The following is a 17149-nucleotide window of genomic DNA, read 5'->3' as shown; positions in this document are numbered from 1 at the left end:
TATATTTCTTCCCCAAAACGAAATACGGCGGCTTTTGTCTCTCAAACTCTGATTAAGAAAAGAAAAGTAGAAAACCCTAAAACGACTGAAACGGCGACGTTTTGAGGCGACGGTGGACTTTTTCTGCTGTAAGTTGCTGCTTCTCCGGTTTGTTTCCCAGAAAAGAAAGAACATGATTCTTCTCTTTTTAGCTTCAAAGATTGATGCTTTTTTTTTTTTTTTTTTAATTTTTTGGTACATTCAAGATCGATGCTTTTACTAATATGCTTGATTTTTTTAATTTTTTTTTTTATAAATAGTGAATTTTCCAGGTGATTTTGAAGTGGGAAATGCTAGGGTTTTTGAAATGCTTGATGTTAGAGAGTAGGGTTTTTTGAATTGGGTTTAGGGTAAAATGGAGGTGGTGGAAGATTGTGGGGCTGAGGTAGAAAATAGGAGGAGAGCTGAAGAGAGGTGTGAGGAGTTAGAGTTGGAGATTGTGAAGAGAAAGAGTGAGTATGAAGCTCTTGAGGATAAGTTTCGGGCTTTGGAAGGCGAAAAGCTTGCTATGGAAGAAGAGATTAGGGCATTGAAGAGAGGAAGTGATGAAATTAGGGGGCAAGTTAATGGGGGTGGAGATGGGACGGAGATAATAGTTGATTTTAATGAGGATAACTTGGAGGGAGATGGGGTCTTTCAGCTTATGCTTGAGAACAAGGTGTTGGAGTGTGAGAAGAAGACTGCTGAAAGTGAGGTTGAGGCTTGGAAGCAGAAGTTCAAAGAATTGAAGACGTGGGTCTTGAAGTTGGACAAGGATTTAGTCTTGAAAGGTGGGGAGTTTCCGTGGAACTTAACTGGGGATTCCGTTGAAGCGAGCAGGAGAACACAACCGAATGAAAGGATTGAACTTGAGGATGGGTTGAATGTTGGAGTTGGCATGGAAAGTTCAAGGAGCAAAGATATAGCTGTGAATGTTATTGATCTTAGCTCTACATATCACTCCCCTGGTAAAGGGATCTGCCATCTGCAAGAAGCAGGTATAAGTTACTTATGTACTAGGGTACTCTAATAATCTATATTAATATGTTGTCTTGTCCCCTGATGTCCTGAACAAATTGGTTTGAGGAAATATCTTAGTGTTTGCGTTATTACCAAATTTTGGACAAAAGTCTAGATGAATATGGGTATTAGCTGCAGCGAATGTGGATATTGGTTAGGTTTGACTCATATTTTTGAGTATGTGGCGCCTGACATCTCCTGTGTTACCATCTTTGGTGTTCTTGAAGGGAGGCTTCTGTTTAATCATTAGTTCTTAATTGATGCATGATCTTAACGCAAAGCATCATGATCTTGGAAGATATCTCATATTATATATTTGTGCTCAAAAAATGCATAGTCCCTTAAAAAGTTGTTTCGATTACCTTGGTTTTGGCAGGTACACCTCCTAATGTTACACTTCATGAGCATCGCAGTGGTACTAAGGTAGAAAAGAGATCTGGTATGGAATATGGTAACGTTAGTCGAGCAAGAAAACAGCTGGAATTCAAGGAAGATAGGAGTCCTTGCAAGAAGATGGCTCCTCCTACGCCTGGTGGTGGCAGACCTTTCTCTCTCAGTGTCATTGATATTAGTGACAGCGATGATGAAGTTACTATTGCCGATAACCAAAAAGTTTTGCCTACTGAGAATCAGGGAAGCAGAAAGATTTGCATATCATCGGATTCTGTAATAGGAGGTCTGGCTACCAAAAGCTTTTTAAAGCAGGCACATACTGACAGTCATGATCAGGAAGATCTCGATAATTACAATGAGGAATTACTGGCTTTCTCAACACCCAAAAGAAAACGAGCTTCTAATGTTGTGACCAGTGACTCTGAGAGCAGTGATGATAATATTCCTATCAATGCAGTCAAGAGAATGCATCTTCAGAAAAGAATACATGAACATTCTGAGAGTAGTGATGATAATGTTCCTATCAATGCGGTCAAGAGAATGCATCTTCAGAAAAGAATACATGATCAAGTAGGATCTGATGTGAGTGGCAGCTTAGAGACTGCTACTGCTTCTGTGGTTGATGATGTTAGTGTTACCTCTCCAAAGCGACGTTTAGTTAGGTTGAGAAAATGTGGGGGAAGAGGTCGGGCGCAAAGGAATTCAAGTCAGACAAGTGAAACTAAAAATGATCGAGGACCAAACAAGGGTGTTGAAGAAGATGAGCCCGAAGAGGTTGGGTCAGAAAGTGAAGGTGAAAGCTTGGGTGGGTTTATTGTACATAGCTCTGATGTTTCAGAAAGTAATGATGCTTCTAGTGAGTCAAATAGTGTGTCAGATGATGATGTGAACTTAGAGGAGGTTCTATCAACATTTCAAAGGAACAAAGATCACAACACAAGGTGGGAGTATGAGGCAGACATGCTTTCTGCATTTGCTAAGGATCCAGAGCTGTGCATGAAAGCTGTATGTGCTCTTTATAGACAGCAAACTTCTGAGGAAAAGATGTATAGGGAGGCTTTCTGCTCCAATTCTCGAGGCTTTAGCAAGTTTGATGCTTCTAGGTACAATGAATGCATACTTTAGGGAACATTTTACGTGTTGTTGATATGTGAATTAGTGAATATTTGGACTATATAATAGCATTCTATTCCTTTCTCAGCCCATACTCTTTGCTAATTGGTTCTCTCCCTTTTGTCAGGGGTTCTAAATTGGCTAGCTTTCTCACTGATGGAGACCCATATTGTGATCTGAGAAAAACCGTAGAGGAGTTGGAGGAGCATGACCCCAAGGCCATTGAAACATGTAGAACATTTGCGACTCGTTACTCTAAGCAACTATTTGAGATCTACAAAAACAAAGAGGATCCTCTCTTTCTGCCATCTTGACGGTGCAAGCAACTTGCCAACGTAATGATATGCATATATAACCCAAAACCTCTGCCAGAAAGTCCTATCAGAGATGAGAGAAGGGTTTCCATTTTGGTTGCCAAGTGTGTCTCTTCTTGGTTTCAGATTTGTATATAAAACATGCAAGTAGGAACATCAGAAAAATTAGGTCACTTGTATTATATAGTCCTATCACTCCTATGAATGTCTTATGTGTATATATATGCTTTTAAAATTCGTACTTTAGTTATACTACATGTAGATATATGCCCTGATGGGTTTCCTCCCCTAGTTATACAGCAAAAATAGATCTTATTGATCTCCAGGAGTCCAATCTCACAAAATTTGATATACGAAATGATGAGTTTGCTTAGATAAAATTCATCGAGATGGACCGCCTTCTAGTTGTCGGAAATGTGCAGCAGAATTTGCCATGGGAGCTTTTCTTTGGCCTCCTTCATGCTCACTAAAAGATGATATTATTGGGGATTTCAGGACCCCATATATCAACTCTGTCATGCTTTGATTATTGTTGCTGCTATAAATAAACACCTTGCATTTGCTTCTAAAAGAGAGGTGGTTTGTGAACAAGAACAGAACACTGCCCACTCCAACTCATAATTAGGAAGAATCATCATCTTCCAGAACCACAATAAGAGAATCCATGTTGTCAATAACTGGCAATCAAGCACCGACCAAAAAGACAGAACATGAAAACCCATTTTTGTAATAAAATGAAAAATAAAAATTAAAAACAATAAATTTGAAGGGTTACATGGATTTATGCGTCCCTAAACATGCGGGTTAACCCTACATGGTTAACCACCATTTCTGGTACTATAAAAGCTTTGTGGTTTTCATCCTCAACCCCCTCATCCTGTCGACCTCTAAAAATCAAAAGCCATTCGTCTCTGAATTGTTAAACTTCTTCCTCTCTCTCTCTACGTTACGTGCTCTTCTTGTTTCCAAGAAGAGAGCTTCTAACGTAACAAGGAGAGAGGAAGGGACAAAAATGGCTGTTAATGCTGCACCATTTAACGGAATGGTTGGCGTCGTTGCTCTCATTTTCGCCGTCATTTTGCCCATGATTCATGCAACCGGCCTGGCTCCGGCTCCGACAAGCGATGGTAAGCTTTCTTTGCTTTTCTTAGAGAAAAATAAATGTTTCTGTATGATGTTTAAGTTAGGGGAACTTCCGGAAATAGCTTGGATTGTTAGTTTTGTACTTGTAAAATTGTTGATAGAATGCAACTTTTAACGTATGAAATGTGCACATTTCATACCCTGCAAACGTTCATATATTGAATCATAATGAGCATTATGAATCCATTATGTATCGCATGAGTAGTTAAGAACTTTTTGGAGCTTGATTCTTTAACTAGAAGAAATTCTAGATATTTCACATGTGAAGCGTCATTTTTGATAATAGAAACGCCTGAGGTGTTGTTTTAGATGTTTCCCATTTCATTACGAGTGAAATCATGTTTAGGCTTCTGTGTTTTGGTCGAAATTGTCGATTTCGCTGTTGATGTTAACCTGCCGGAAATGTTTGCTATGTGATTGCAGGCACGGCAATAGACCAAGGGATAGCATACATTCTAATGCTGCTGGCGTTGGTTCTCACATACCTGATCCACTGAACCATCCATCTGATCGATGATTCAAGTTATATATTAAAGCAAGAACATGCATATAACTGGGTCCTTAGGGTGGGTGTGACGTAATGGGGTTGTAAATTCGTTTGGATTAGCATTTTGGATTGGTGTATGCTAGGGAGAAATTCATTATTTTGGGCAGAAGTTTCAGATTGAATAAATCAAAGTACTGAATTGGTTCTCCTTGCTTGCTTCTTTTTCTTCACTTGAATTGATCATCAACACTATTCCTGGTCAGGCCAGCTTGTCTTTTGCAGAATAGATTTTTGGCAACCAGAGAAAAAAAAGATTCCGTCTTGGAGCTTTGTTCTTAAATTGCAACAGTGACTTGGAAACAAAATGTTCACAATAAAAGAATTAAGATTCTCACAAATTCACAATACAAACAAACGAAGAATGTCAATTTAATTTCAAGAACAATTCAATAGCAACAAAGTAAATGCTTCGGGCCTGTCAGACATTATCATGTAAACTCAGCTGATCTTTAGGAGTTAAAGAAAAAGAACAGTGTAAATTGTCATTAAATTTGAATTGAAGATTCATCTAGTCCCTTCAGACATAATTTATTAACTGAGATCGAGTCTCAGAATAAAGTTGGCCCAAAGAAACAATGTAAACGGACAAAACTTTGCTCGTCATTGAGCAACAACGTAAAGAACAGCTAAAACTGTAGGAAAGAAGGTTACATCCTGCACTTGCAGCCTAAAAAGGATGAAAAATTGTCATCTTCAATCTACTGTATCTACAAAACTTGTAGGTGGCCTTCCTAAGTCACCAAACACCGCATCAAATGACACCTTCGAAGATCAAAAACAGGAGGAAAAAAAAAACCACAGAATCCCCCTGTCATGAAGTTGCATACCGTTGATGAAGAGCATACTTCACGACTTCATAGAAGGAAACAACAATCCCTACTGAAGGACCTGCACGACCAACACGAGGACCGACCCCTGTGAATAGTCCCTTTAGTCCTCCACCCCTGCGCCAAGTAAATAATAAGGTGTGTTAGTAGGAAAGATCTAAATGATGATAATGCATACCACTAAAGTTTTAAGATGAGATGTATACCTCCAAACCTCCATTAGTGTTTGCCTTGTCGTCATTTTCATTTGCCTGACTGGATCGTTCTGAATTTGTTTTCAAAAGTAAAGGAACACACATAAGATAGAGTAAACATATTCAAATAAGCACAGCAGCACTAAACAAGAATTTTTGGTAGGAACGCTACTCATCAACAAAAGACATCACTCTGATACTGCTATTTTTTGAAAAAGTTTGAAAAAAAGATTGAAATCATTTATTTTGTGTTCTTACCATTCTTGGTTTTCAAACTTTCAGAAGCAGGACGAGATAATATGTAGAAAAAAAAAATTCAGAACAGAAAGAAGAAAACACCTCTATCTGTCTTCGGGTCTTTGCAACATCCAATGGACATGTAGCTGCAGCCGCAATGGTTCCTGCAACAAAACCAGCAGAAAAATTTGCCCCAAAGATACTGACTGCATTTGCTTCATCACCCACAAGAGTAAGAAGTCTTCTTCTGATCTGTTCAGGATAAAAATATATGTTAGATTCAAGTAACATCCATGCAGTCAAAACAATCAGAAGAGTCAATCCTTACTGGCTCGAGAGTCGACCAACAGATTGCAGAGTAGGGAACATCACGAGCAAGTTGTGCTCCCATGCCGGTCCAGAGGACACGATAGCCTCTTACTGTTAAAATGAAAAGAAGATTAAAGTCATTTAACTTGCACAGACATTATTCTGGAGTAATACAGAAGACACAATAAGAAAAGGAGTACTGAAGTGCTATCCATTCAAAAAGAAGATCATGCCAAACTCAAATCATCATCAGAAACAATGGACTTACAGTTGCTTTCAGCATTACTTGTGGTCTTGACATGAGAGACAACATCCAATAGAGTCCTCAAAACACCAGGAGGCTTTGCACCATTTTGTATCACTTTAAATGCCTAATAATATTCAATAAACAATAATTAAAAAAAGAATGAATAACCACCATCACTCTGCTCTTAGCATATTCTAACAAACAAATAGGAAACAACTTCTAAGGCAACAAAACAAATTAATTTATGAAACCAGAACAAAATCACACATAGAATGAAGTATAAGCCTCCAAACTACCTGCATGCGAGTTCTAGCAAGTTCAATAGGATAGCAAGTTGCACAAGCTAATGAGCGTGCCAAAGAGCCAGCAACTAAAGGAACATATATACTCGTGCTGGGAGCATTATGGGCAGTGAATTCTTCTAACCAGTTGCGAAATATGTCATAGCATGGTAGATAGATTCCCACCTGATTAACAAAAAGGTGAGTCACATAAATGAAATATCAATGAAATGAATGGAAACTGAACTAAGAACTGAATGAATTCAGAAACCCACTGTTGGAATAGCCAGTGCCAATCCTGCATTTGTGCCTCTCCATAACCTTGCAAACCCTTCCTGCAATATCAAATTCCTAATCAAATGATAGACAAGCAGTAGATAAACTTGGCATCTTAACAGCACACAAAACCCTACTTCAGACCTTTTGCATTACTAGAGAACAGAATGTAGAGCAGGCGAATAACAAAGCAACATAACCAGAAATTAAATGAACAGTTGCACAATGAGAAGTAAATCTCGACACAAACCCACCAACCTGTCGAATGATTTTGTAGAAAACATCCAGTGTGCCTTTGTACTGAAAACAATCTGGTGGGCATATTGATACAGTACCATGAATTCCAGCACGTGTGCACGATGGTGAACACCTTAGATCCGCAAACAGCTGAGCACAGATAAAGAAAAACAAAATGAATTGCCTCAACTTGGACAGAGAACAGGAATATGTTAAACATCAAAGCCCCAATATGCCATGACAGAAGGAGAAATTTATAGAGCATGTAATGAATAACTCTGTATCATTTATATGTATTAGAAAACCAAACCACAATGACTTAAAGAAGAAACAACAACCACATGCAATGAAATAGACGCCTTACATATGTTGGGCGCAATGCATATCTGTAACTCCCCACTATCCTAAATTCTAGTCCCACTAAATTCGAAATTATAAGCTAGTTCAAGTAACCGCAACTTCAGTTATTTGTGTCTAGTCATGAATAATATGATAATCTATGGAGCAATACCACATTGTCTCATGGTCGAACAGCATGCTCTACCAAAACAGATTCGCAACCTCTGTATGACACCATTTCATTTCCACTCATATTACAATTTCAGAAATATCCATCTAAACAGTAAGCAAATAAAGCAACCTCGTGTAGGCTTGCATAGTATACAACAATATAAGCAACCACATTAAAGGTTTTCCAAATCTCTCATTGCCTACGTAAACCATGACACAGAAGCATTGAGTTCATACCATGGTAGGGCCGAAAAAAGCCATGCGACTCGTGATATTACTTAGCGGATGCGAGTAAGGCACACCAGCTGCCTGAGCTTGCAACCTCGTCTGTTAAATAACATAAAAAGTAAGAACACAGTTCAATGCAAAGCTAAGACTTGCAAATCCACCAGTAAGTAGCCAGAAGCTAAACATTAAGAGCACATTTAACAAAACTACCCCGAATTCGATCATCACATTCGAATTTTATTCACAAAATTGGCGAAAAAGCATCACTATTACATCAACTAACACAAAATCCAATAGGCTAACCATTCTTCTATATACAACAAAAATTGTATCATATTAACAAACTCCACAGTTCTAAAATTCCAAATTGCTACAGCATAAACCCTAGAACACTATCAATGGCTTCATTTCGCTCGGAAATGAAACCTAGCAACACCAAAACCAAAGCGAAAGCTATGTACACACACCTTGGCCACATCAAGTGGATTAACAATAATGGCAGACAAAAACGCGGCGCCGGCGGCCGAGAAAGCTCGCTCCGCAACCCCTAGCTTCCAATCCGACGTCGTTTTACACCTCTCGCCGTCCGGCCTTGCGAATCCGGCGTCGCCTCTGTCCAAAACCGACAGCTCCGGCATGATGGACAAATCTCTACCGTCGATTTCAACTCGGTCGATTTGCTGCTCGTCACTACTACTCACCCAAGGATTCTGCGCCCTCTCCAACTCCACCATGTTCGCTCGGCTCTAGAATATTCCGATCACGCCGACCTAAAAATAAACCGGTTATTTTTGGAAAGCAAAAAAAAAAAAAACGAGAATGTTTACCCACCGATTGATGGAGGAGAAGAGAAGAGAGAGAGAGGTTAGGGTTTACCTGAAACAGAGCGACGGAGAGGGAAAGGCGAATCAGAGAGCTTCTGTGTGTGATTCTGAGGGCCACGTTTGTTCGCGCTTCTTGAAGAGACTATTTCGCCTAAAACCTACGGAATATATATTTTCCCCATTAACGATTTTATTATTATTATTATTTCTGATCGGGTGAGGTAACAAATTATCTCGGTTATGTTAGCGAAATAGTAACACACGCCCACCCAGTATTCGAACCCGAGATGCGCGAATGTATTTTTTCATCAGGGATGAGGTAACAAGCCACCTCGGTGATATTAGTGAGTTAGTAACACACTCACTTGGATAATATTCAGAACGAGATCTACAAAGATAAAAATCAGACTAATCTCCCGTCGCAGAGACACGAACCCAAAAGCCCTCAAATTTGCTGGCTACAAATTGGTGGGAGTTGGGATTCACATTGTACGTGGAGTTTCATGTTAGCTGGTCGACCAACCTTACCACACCAGATGGTACTTTTATTATTATTATTATTATTATTCAAATAGTCTAGGTTGGATTTTTATTATTAGTATTTTAGAAAGGTATAGGTTTTGAGTTTTTTTTTTTTTTTTTTTTTTTTTTTAAGGTTGGTCAGAAGCAAGAGGTCAAGTTTGAAAGGTCTGGTTGAGATTTTGATTAGTCATTAATGCAAACCCCGTAAAGATGGAGTTCCTGAATTAGTGGATGCAAACGCAGCCGTGCTTTGGTATGAGAAAATCCTACATCAGCGGAGTGGCCTTTTCTAGAGATTTCGATTGTGTGGGATAGACTGACAGGTGGCATGTCGACTAAATAGTCAAGCAAGTAGGATTTAATTCTATGTTTATATGGTGTTGGTCTAGTCATGATTCACCGTGTACAACCATTCACTAAATTATAATGTTGTTATATGTGTGTTATGTATTAGTAGTTAATTCTTAGCGGATCACTAGGTGTGACTGAGAAATTAGTAGTTGTGTATTCTTCGATTTTATATCAATAGTTGAGATCGAAATCTTTAAAGTATGTCTTTTTTTTTTTTGGCATTACAGTACTACAGTGTGGACCTTCGGCCTAGTCTCACTCGCCCTTTGGTTCTGGGCTTCAGTTTGAGAAATTTTGAAAAATGACCAACTTTGAGGGTCCAAGATGATTTTTAACCTTCTTTTTTAAAACAGTTGAAAAATAACCACAAATAGATGGAAATGTCATACTTACTCTTAATGATCTCAAAATCTCCTCTTTCTCTTCCTCTTTTCTCTTTCCACGGTTCGTTCTCTTCTTCTCCTCTTTCTCCCCATTTTCCCGTTCCACTCTCTTCTTCTCCTCTTTCTCCTTCTTCACGTCTCTGCTACCTCCGCTTCTGTTTATGACGACTAGTGATTTAAGTTTTACCAAGTGCTACTTAGGTTAAACTGAACACAAATTTTGGGCTCTGGGAGATCATTGAGTGTCAGATTTTCTGGCAGAAAGGCAAAGGCAAAGATGATTCAAAGTAATTACCAAGATAAGTAAGAACCAAAGGCAAGTCCCAGCTCCGATTCTTGTTATTATCTGCACAATATCCAAATATGTCTCAATGGAGGACAAACTGATTCATATCAGTGAGATATAAACCAGGTATGATTACATGTATTTTTTAATTTATCTCTTCTGTGGTTGTTGTGTATATCAATATGCACCATAGTTACTATATGTATTGGGAAAGATAAGCATATGTTTGATGGGTATTGCATTGGACCACAGTGTCCGTAGGAGACCAATTAACAAACCAGGTAAGGGTGGTAGTTTCTAATATAATCAAAAGCCATGTACTGAAAGTTCACGCCAAGCTGGCACTGATTTTGATATTACATATTTGCATCTGGAATATTAATGAGAATCATAAACACCACATGATTCTGTCTAAAATGCTTTCTTTTCTATACATAAAGTGTGTGGAGATGCACAGACACATATATTATGATTCTCCAAATGGCTCACTGAACCATAAAATCGCAAACAAATGCCGGCACATTGTTGAGTTCACTAGTCAATCTCGAGTCTACACTGCCATTCTAGGAATTCTCCAGAAATTCTTTTAAGTAAGGAGGACTAAAAAAAAAATTCTTCTGACATTAATAAATGAAATGCTTCTCCAGAAATGCTTCTCTCATCTGCAATGATTTCCACAGACGACTTATAAGAAGAAAGCTTTGAACGAACAACTTAAAAACATGTCAGAAGATATAGTCATTTCTTGCACTAATTATGTTCCCCTTTCAGCCATCCACTGCTCTTACTAGAATGAAATGTAAACTGACAATAAGTGTTGAAAAATAGATGAAGATAATAAAAGGGAACAGATATAGTTGCGAGTGTGAAAACCAGATTATGACTTAAAAGAAATGTAAAATCAAAGAGCAAGAGTGGGTGTTTCCTTACTTTCCGATCTTGAGGCCTGGACGTGGGACTCGGTCGTCGGCATGAGGATGAGGACTGGTTTGGGAGTCGTGGAGGTGTTGAAGCGAGCGTTGCGGATGTAGGCTCTGAGAGTTGAAGTGAAAGAAGGGTTGTTTTGGGGGATGACTATCTTGGTGGCTGAGGAGTTTGGGTGGGTGTTGAGGCATTGAACAAAGTCGTCATAAACAGAAGCGGAGGTAGCAGAGACGTGAAGAAGGAGAAAGAGGAGAAGAAGAGAGTGGAACGGGAAAATGGGGAGAAAGAGGAGAAGAAGAGAACGAACCGTGGAAAGAGAAAAGAGGAAGAGAAAGAGGAGATTTTGAGATCATTAAGGGTAAGTATGACATTTCCATCTATTTGTGGTTATTTTTCAACTGTTTTAAAAAAGAAGGTTAAAAATCATCTTGGACCCTCAAAGTTGGTCATTTTTCAAAATTTCTCCTTCAGTTTCTATACATGTTATGTCATTACAGTACTACATTATGGACCTTCAGCCTAGTCTCACTCAAGGTTTTAAATATCGGTATTTTCATATCTATCGGTACTTTGAAAAAGGGAGATATCGGATATATCGGGGATATATCGGGGATACAGTGTACGAAAATATCGTTTTTGAAAAAAGTCAATTTATTAGAAATTTAGAACTACATATAAATACATATGAATGTCAACTTCATCTACATCCAAAAAGAGACTCTAGGCGGTTGAAAAGCCGCTCGCTGGTCTACGAAAATGCAATAATCAGACCAAGACATATGACCCATATAGTGCGAATTGTAGTGATGAACATGATAGTTATAGATCTCTTTAGAGCTGCCGACTGTTTCCCCTATAAGGGGATAATAAGGATGAACCCAACTAGATGACTGATCATATACTTCTCCATATTGATTATATCCATAAGCATCATAACCAAATTGATTGTTGCCTTCATGAGATTCATTTGAGATCCCACTGCGCTCTGTGCCTAAACTGATAAAGTCAAAACTTAAGGCAATTGAAGAAACATCAGATGGGGTACTTTGATCATCAGTTGCACCTCTAGTCCTTCTCCCATATCGGGTCTTCTCTTGAGCACCATGACCAGCTGTTCTCACTCCGTGGTCTTCATCTTGGGTGGCATGATCAAAATTACCTTCACAGGTAAATTGGAATCCTCCATCCACAGAAGATTGTCCATATTCATATCTTTCACCTCCACCACCTGTTCCGCTTCCACCCTCTCCACCATCATCAGAACTATCTGGAGTTGCTGTACCACCCCACGCATCATCACTATCTGAATTATCTTCTGGGTTTTTAACAACTTCTTCAGATAAGATTCTCTCTACATTGATTCCAGCATTAGTTGCAGTTTCTACAACTTATGGAAGAGGTCTTCCAGCTTCATCATCGAGGTGTGCAGGCATAATCCAATCATGAAGTGGATCAATGCCATTATGAAGCGGCTCGCTTGCAACATGAAGTAGATCTATATAGTTGTTTTCATTGACCACATTATTCTTTGCCTGTTTATCTCGCAGCCTCAGCTTCATGTTGTAGTAGCAGTATACAAGCTTTTCCAACTTCTGATATGCCAAACGGTTCCTTTGCTTGGTATGAATAATAGCAAATGTACTCCAATTTCTCTCACACGCAGAAGAAGAAGCCGTTTGTGCCAAAATACACATTGCAATTTTCTGCATGTTTGGTGCAGAATACCCACATTGTGTCCACAAATCAGCTGTAAAGCTACTACAATGAGTTACTGCTATAATAGATCAACATTTTCTATTAAAGAAATTATATGTGTGTGTATGTGTGTGTTTTAATGTATACATATACGGATATACCACAAACCTGTATTTCTGGTTTCTTTTGTTTTTCTTGCTATAGTTGACCCAAATGATTCCTTTGCATCTCTAAAGCATACAATCTGCATTAACCATTTGAAAATTAGTCATTTCTAATCCCAAAATTTTTTAAGGTTGTCATCAATAAGAAGTTACCTCATCCACAAATGTATCACCAACCAAGAAAGAGTAACTTGACGACCAAATTATTATTCAAGTCTCCCACCAATAATTTCTATGGGAAATTGGTAGGAAATTTCCTTCCCTGATCAATTTGGGGCCCTTTGTATAGTTTTATAAACATTGCACTTAATAAAATAAAATCAATGAAAAAGATGAATTACATTTAACTATTTAACCGTCTGTAGAGAATTACTGAGTTTTTTTTTTATTTTTACCTCAAATTTTACAGATATTTCTTCACTTTATCGGGATATATCGCAAATATCTAATATATCGGGGATATTTGACGATGTCGGAGAAATTTCGCAGAAACGGTGACAGATAAGATATTTACCCCCATAAATATATCGGTCCGTCGAAAAAAGGAGATATCGGGGGATATATCGGAAATATCGCAGAGATTTAGAACCTTACTCTCACTCATCCTTTGGTTCTGGGTTAGTTTCTATAAGTCAGACATTGACACTACATTCCATTTGAGCTATTTAGGGATGTCATTTGATTAAAGCCCAAAGAAAGGCAAAAGTGTAAGCCTGAGGCCTGAATAGCCATCCCTAGTGTTTTTTTTTTTGGTTACATAAAGTTTAGGAGAGAGAGGCTACCGCCACCACCAAGGTCAGAGGCTCAGAACAAACTCCAAATCTTTATCAGGAATGACATATGCAAATAGGATCAGGATCCTCTCCTAAGCACCTTCCCCTCCTAACCTACCTAAGATTTACAGAGAAATTTTACAGATTACTCACCAAACACAAGATTGCTGGCAATGGGACTTGAAAACTAGTAGGGTGCGTGTCACCAACTCACCATCTGTTAGCTCCAACCTTACCAACTGAACCAATCTATGATGGCAACCATCCCTAGAAATTGATAATGCCCTAACAAATTTCAAAGCCGAATTAGGCATCAAAATCACTTACTTATTTAGTTAATTGACCTTTTACTTCATACGACAACGAAGTGTGAAAGGTCCATAGTGCTCAAATTAGAACTCCTATATCAGTATGAAGGAATATGACCTTTGTTCTTTGGGGATGAGACCTAGGTTTAAATGATATATGCGAATATATTAAGCATATTCGACCAAAATATTAAGAGCAAATTACCTACAAGACAAAACCTTGTCACAACAAGAATCTCCGAAATGAAACTCACATTGACATATTAAGGTCGATTAAACCTTACCCTGTGATGTCAAGATAGTTACCCCATGCCAAAACTAGGAGGAAACAAAAAATGATTTTAACTAAAGGAAAGCTAGCTTCTAAACCCTAAAGTTATTCCGGGATTCGACCAATTAATATTAACTGCTAGCATACAAACAAGACCCAGAAACTGATCGATATGTTTGTCTAATAGGATCGAGATAAAACTCCATCTCCTAGTATGTCACCACCATCCAATTAATGATCGACCAATTATTAACCTTTTATTTCACTACCCTTGCATGTCAACAGAGAAATGTTAAGGTCAATCTGTAGCTATAGTAAAATAGCTAGCTGTCAGCTAATATATTGTATATTTGTATTTGAGGGAACAAGCAGATGGTGTTACTAACTTATTAGACCATAATATAAGGCTTCTAATCACCCACAAAGTATATACACAGCATATCCTTGATGGGATACCCTTTGAGATTTTCTTGTAGTTCCCCCGAAGCATAGGTATAAACGTCCTTCGTTGTGTTAGCTGATAATGATCCATAATCACTTCCTACAATATATATAGAGTCGATCAGGAGCTAAACCAATGAAATAATAAACACAAAACAGACTAGAATTCAAGGCACCAAGCTAGAGCAAGATGGCGATTGCCGTGTTGAATGCTTTGGATACTGCTCGAACACAATGGTACCACATGACGGCCATTGTCATTGCCGGAATGGGCTTCTTCACCGACGCCTATGACCTCTTCTGCATATCCACCGTTTCAAAACTCCTCGGCCGACTGTACTATTATGACCCCAGTACCGGAAAGCCCGGAAAGCTCCCCGTAAGCGTCAACAACTTGGTGACCGGAGTTGCCCTAGTCGGAACCCTATCGGGCCAACTATTCTTTGGCTACCTTGGAGACAAGCTTGGCCGCAAGAAAGTGTACGGCATCACCCTCATCATGATGGTCTTCTGCGCCATTTGCTCCGGCCTATCCTTCGGGTCTACAGCGGGTTCCGTGATGACAACACTTTGTTTCTTTAGGTTTTGGCTTGGTTTTGGCATCGGAGGAGATTATCCCCTCTCCGCCACCATCATGTCGGAATATGCCAACAAATCAACACGTGGTGCTTTTATAGCGGCCGTGTTTGCCATGCAAGGAGTAGGGATTATCTTTGCGGGTTTGGTTTCCATGACACTCTCAGCACTCTTCCTCCACTACTACGACGCTCCTGCATTCAAAACAAAACCCCCTGTAGAGTATTCTGACGTGTTCTCCACGCAGCCGGAGGCCGACTACATGTGGAGGATTGTCCTCATGATCGGGGCTTTGCCGGCTATTGTCACGTTTTACTGGCGGATGAAAATGCCGGAAACGGCGCGTTACACGGCGTTGATCGAAGGCAACGCCAAGCAAGCAGCGACTGACATGGGTCAGGTCCTGGAGATCGAAATCCAAGCCGAACAGGACAAGGTGGCGCAGTTCAAAGCAGCAAACGAGTACACTTTGCTCTCCGGAGAGTTCTTCAGGCGGCACGGGAAGCATCTCATCGGAACAACGACTACTTGGTTCTTGTTGGACATCGCATTCTACAGCCAAAACCTTACTCAGAAGGATATCTTCCCTCTTATGGGTCTCACTGACAAAGCTGAAAATGTCAATGCTCTTATGGAAGTCTTCCAAACCTCCAAAGCCATGTTTATAGTTGCAATGTTCGGAACTTTTCCGGGTTACTGGGTCACCGTCCTCCTCATTGAGAAGCTCGGACGGTTCAAAATCCAACTCGTCGGGTTTTTCATGATGTCCTTGTTCATGTTCATCATAGGGGTCAAGTATGTTGAACTCAAGGGCCACAAGTACTGGTTTGCCATTTTATACGGTTTGACATTTTTCTTCGCCAACTTTGGCCCCAACAGCACCACGTTTGTGCTTCCCGCCGAGCTGTTCCCGACCAGGGTGAGGTCCACGTGTCACGCGATAAGCGCAGCGTGCGGGAAGGCAGGTGCGATGGTTGGTGCATTTGGGGTGCAAACCTATACTTTGGATGGAAACCAGAACAAAATTAAGAAGGCTATGTTGTTCCTGGCGTTCACCAACATGTTAGGGTTTTTCTTCACGTTCTTGGTCACCGAGACCAAAGGCAGATCCTTGGAGGAGATCTCTGGAGAGGATGGCGGCAACGGTAGCAATGGCGTCACCGGAAGTCAATATGAAACACAAATGACCCCTAAACCGGTGACTAGCTAGGTAGGGAAGGGTTTTATTGTTTTCTATTTGATTAGGGTAATCAAATAAGTGAGCAATATCTTTTTTTTTTTTTTTTTTTTTGAATAGGTGAGCAATATCTTATTTTGCTCTAATATATACATATGTATCTCTGGAACTACCAATAAGAGCTCAGAGTTTTATAAATATTTCCAGAATGTTACCATATATATATAGTGGAGTTAGGTTTTTAAAATGGGGTGGGCTAAAAAAAAAAAATTTAATAAAAGTTTACTAAGAGCAAGTCCACCCGTAGTCAAGAAAAGGCAAAGTCGAGAAGTCAAGAATTCGACCAGTCAAGCTACTATTCACTGCCACTGGACATGGGTTTGCACCCGTTGTTTTTCTCGCCCGGCCAACACTGTTCACCCTGTCACTGTTCACAGCACTGTTTATACTACTGTTCACGTAATTCACTGTTCATCGTGGGTTTCACTATTTAAATTCACTGTTCATTTTACTGAAATTTTTTGGGTGTGAGATGTTAGAAAAAATTGTAGGTATTTATA

General features: G+C 39.4%; 3 protein-coding genes and 1 long non-coding RNA gene across 4 annotated transcripts; 3 read left to right on the top strand and 1 right to left on the bottom strand.

Annotated features, from left to right (window-relative positions):
- Positions 1 to 17: 17 nt before the first annotated feature.
- LOC133714577 (uncharacterized) lies at positions 18 to 3181 on the top strand. The gene is made up of 4 exons (XM_062140715.1): positions 18 to 128; positions 300 to 1016; positions 1415 to 2534; positions 2672 to 3181. The coding sequence occupies exons 2-4, from the start codon at positions 395 to 397 to the stop codon at positions 2856 to 2858; spliced, it is 1929 nt and encodes a 642-aa protein (XP_061996699.1). The 5' UTR covers positions 18 to 128; positions 300 to 394; the 3' UTR covers positions 2859 to 3181.
- A 458-nt stretch (positions 3182 to 3639) lies between these two features.
- LOC133717612 (uncharacterized) lies at positions 3640 to 4696 on the top strand. The gene is made up of 2 exons (XR_009849808.1): positions 3640 to 3985; positions 4425 to 4696. It is a non-coding gene; the product is annotated as an uncharacterized LOC133717612 (long non-coding RNA).
- A 308-nt stretch (positions 4697 to 5004) lies between these two features.
- Positions 5005 to 8923, bottom strand: LOC133717611 (mitochondrial carrier protein MTM1). The gene is made up of 11 exons (XM_062144324.1): positions 8771 to 8923; positions 8362 to 8664; positions 7904 to 7993; positions 7178 to 7306; positions 6919 to 6978; positions 6659 to 6829; positions 6384 to 6486; positions 6135 to 6226; positions 5909 to 6058; positions 5582 to 5640; positions 5005 to 5492 (listed from the first exon to the last, which is right to left on the bottom strand). The coding sequence occupies exons 2-11, from the start codon at positions 8626 to 8628 to the stop codon at positions 5360 to 5362; spliced, it is 1254 nt and encodes a 417-aa protein (XP_062000308.1). The 5' UTR covers positions 8629 to 8664; positions 8771 to 8923; the 3' UTR covers positions 5005 to 5359.
- A 6048-nt stretch (positions 8924 to 14971) lies between these two features.
- On the top strand, positions 14972 to 16827 carry LOC133716155 (low affinity inorganic phosphate transporter 4-like). The gene is made up of 2 exons (XM_062142883.1): positions 14972 to 16670; positions 16710 to 16827. Exon 1 carries the CDS (start codon positions 15027 to 15029, stop codon positions 16620 to 16622), a length of 1596 nt encoding a protein of 531 aa, XP_061998867.1. The 5' UTR covers positions 14972 to 15026; the 3' UTR covers positions 16623 to 16670; positions 16710 to 16827.
- The last annotated feature ends 322 nt before the right edge of the window (positions 16828 to 17149 follow it).

This window comes from Rosa rugosa, chromosome 6 (assembly GCF_958449725.1).
Source record: "Rosa rugosa chromosome 6, drRosRugo1.1, whole genome shotgun sequence".
NCBI lineage: Eukaryota > Viridiplantae > Streptophyta > Magnoliopsida > Rosales > Rosaceae > Rosa > Rosa rugosa.
Note: the sequence above shows the minus strand (reverse complement) of the source record. Positions and strands in the feature narration are given on the sequence as shown.

Excerpts from the sequence above, each read along its gene's own strand:
- LOC133714577 (XM_062140715.1), top strand. The coding sequence starts at position 395 with ATGGAGGTGGTGGAAGATTGTGGGGCTGAGGTAGAAAATAGGAGGAGA. Across the intron at positions 1,017-1,414 it reads CTGCCATCTGCAAGAAGCAG|GTACACCTCCTAATGTTACA; the intron begins GTATAAGTTACT and ends TGGTTTTGGCAG. Across the intron at positions 2,535-2,671 it reads AGCAAGTTTGATGCTTCTAG|GGGTTCTAAATTGGCTAGCT; the intron begins GTACAATGAATG and ends CCCTTTTGTCAG.
- LOC133717611 (XM_062144324.1), bottom strand. The coding sequence starts at position 8,628 with ATGGTGGAGTTGGAGAGGGCGCAGAATCCTTGGGTGAGTAGTAGTGAC. Across the intron at positions 7,994-8,361 it reads ATCCACTTGATGTGGCCAAG|ACGAGGTTGCAAGCTCAGGC; the intron begins GTGTGTGTACAT and ends GTTATTTAACAG. Across the intron at positions 5,641-5,908 it reads AGACCCGAAGACAGATAGAG|AACGATCCAGTCAGGCAAAT; the intron begins GTGTTTTCTTCT and ends AAACAAATTCAG.
- LOC133716155 (XM_062142883.1), top strand. The coding sequence starts at position 15,027 with ATGGCGATTGCCGTGTTGAATGCTTTGGATACTGCTCGAACACAATGG.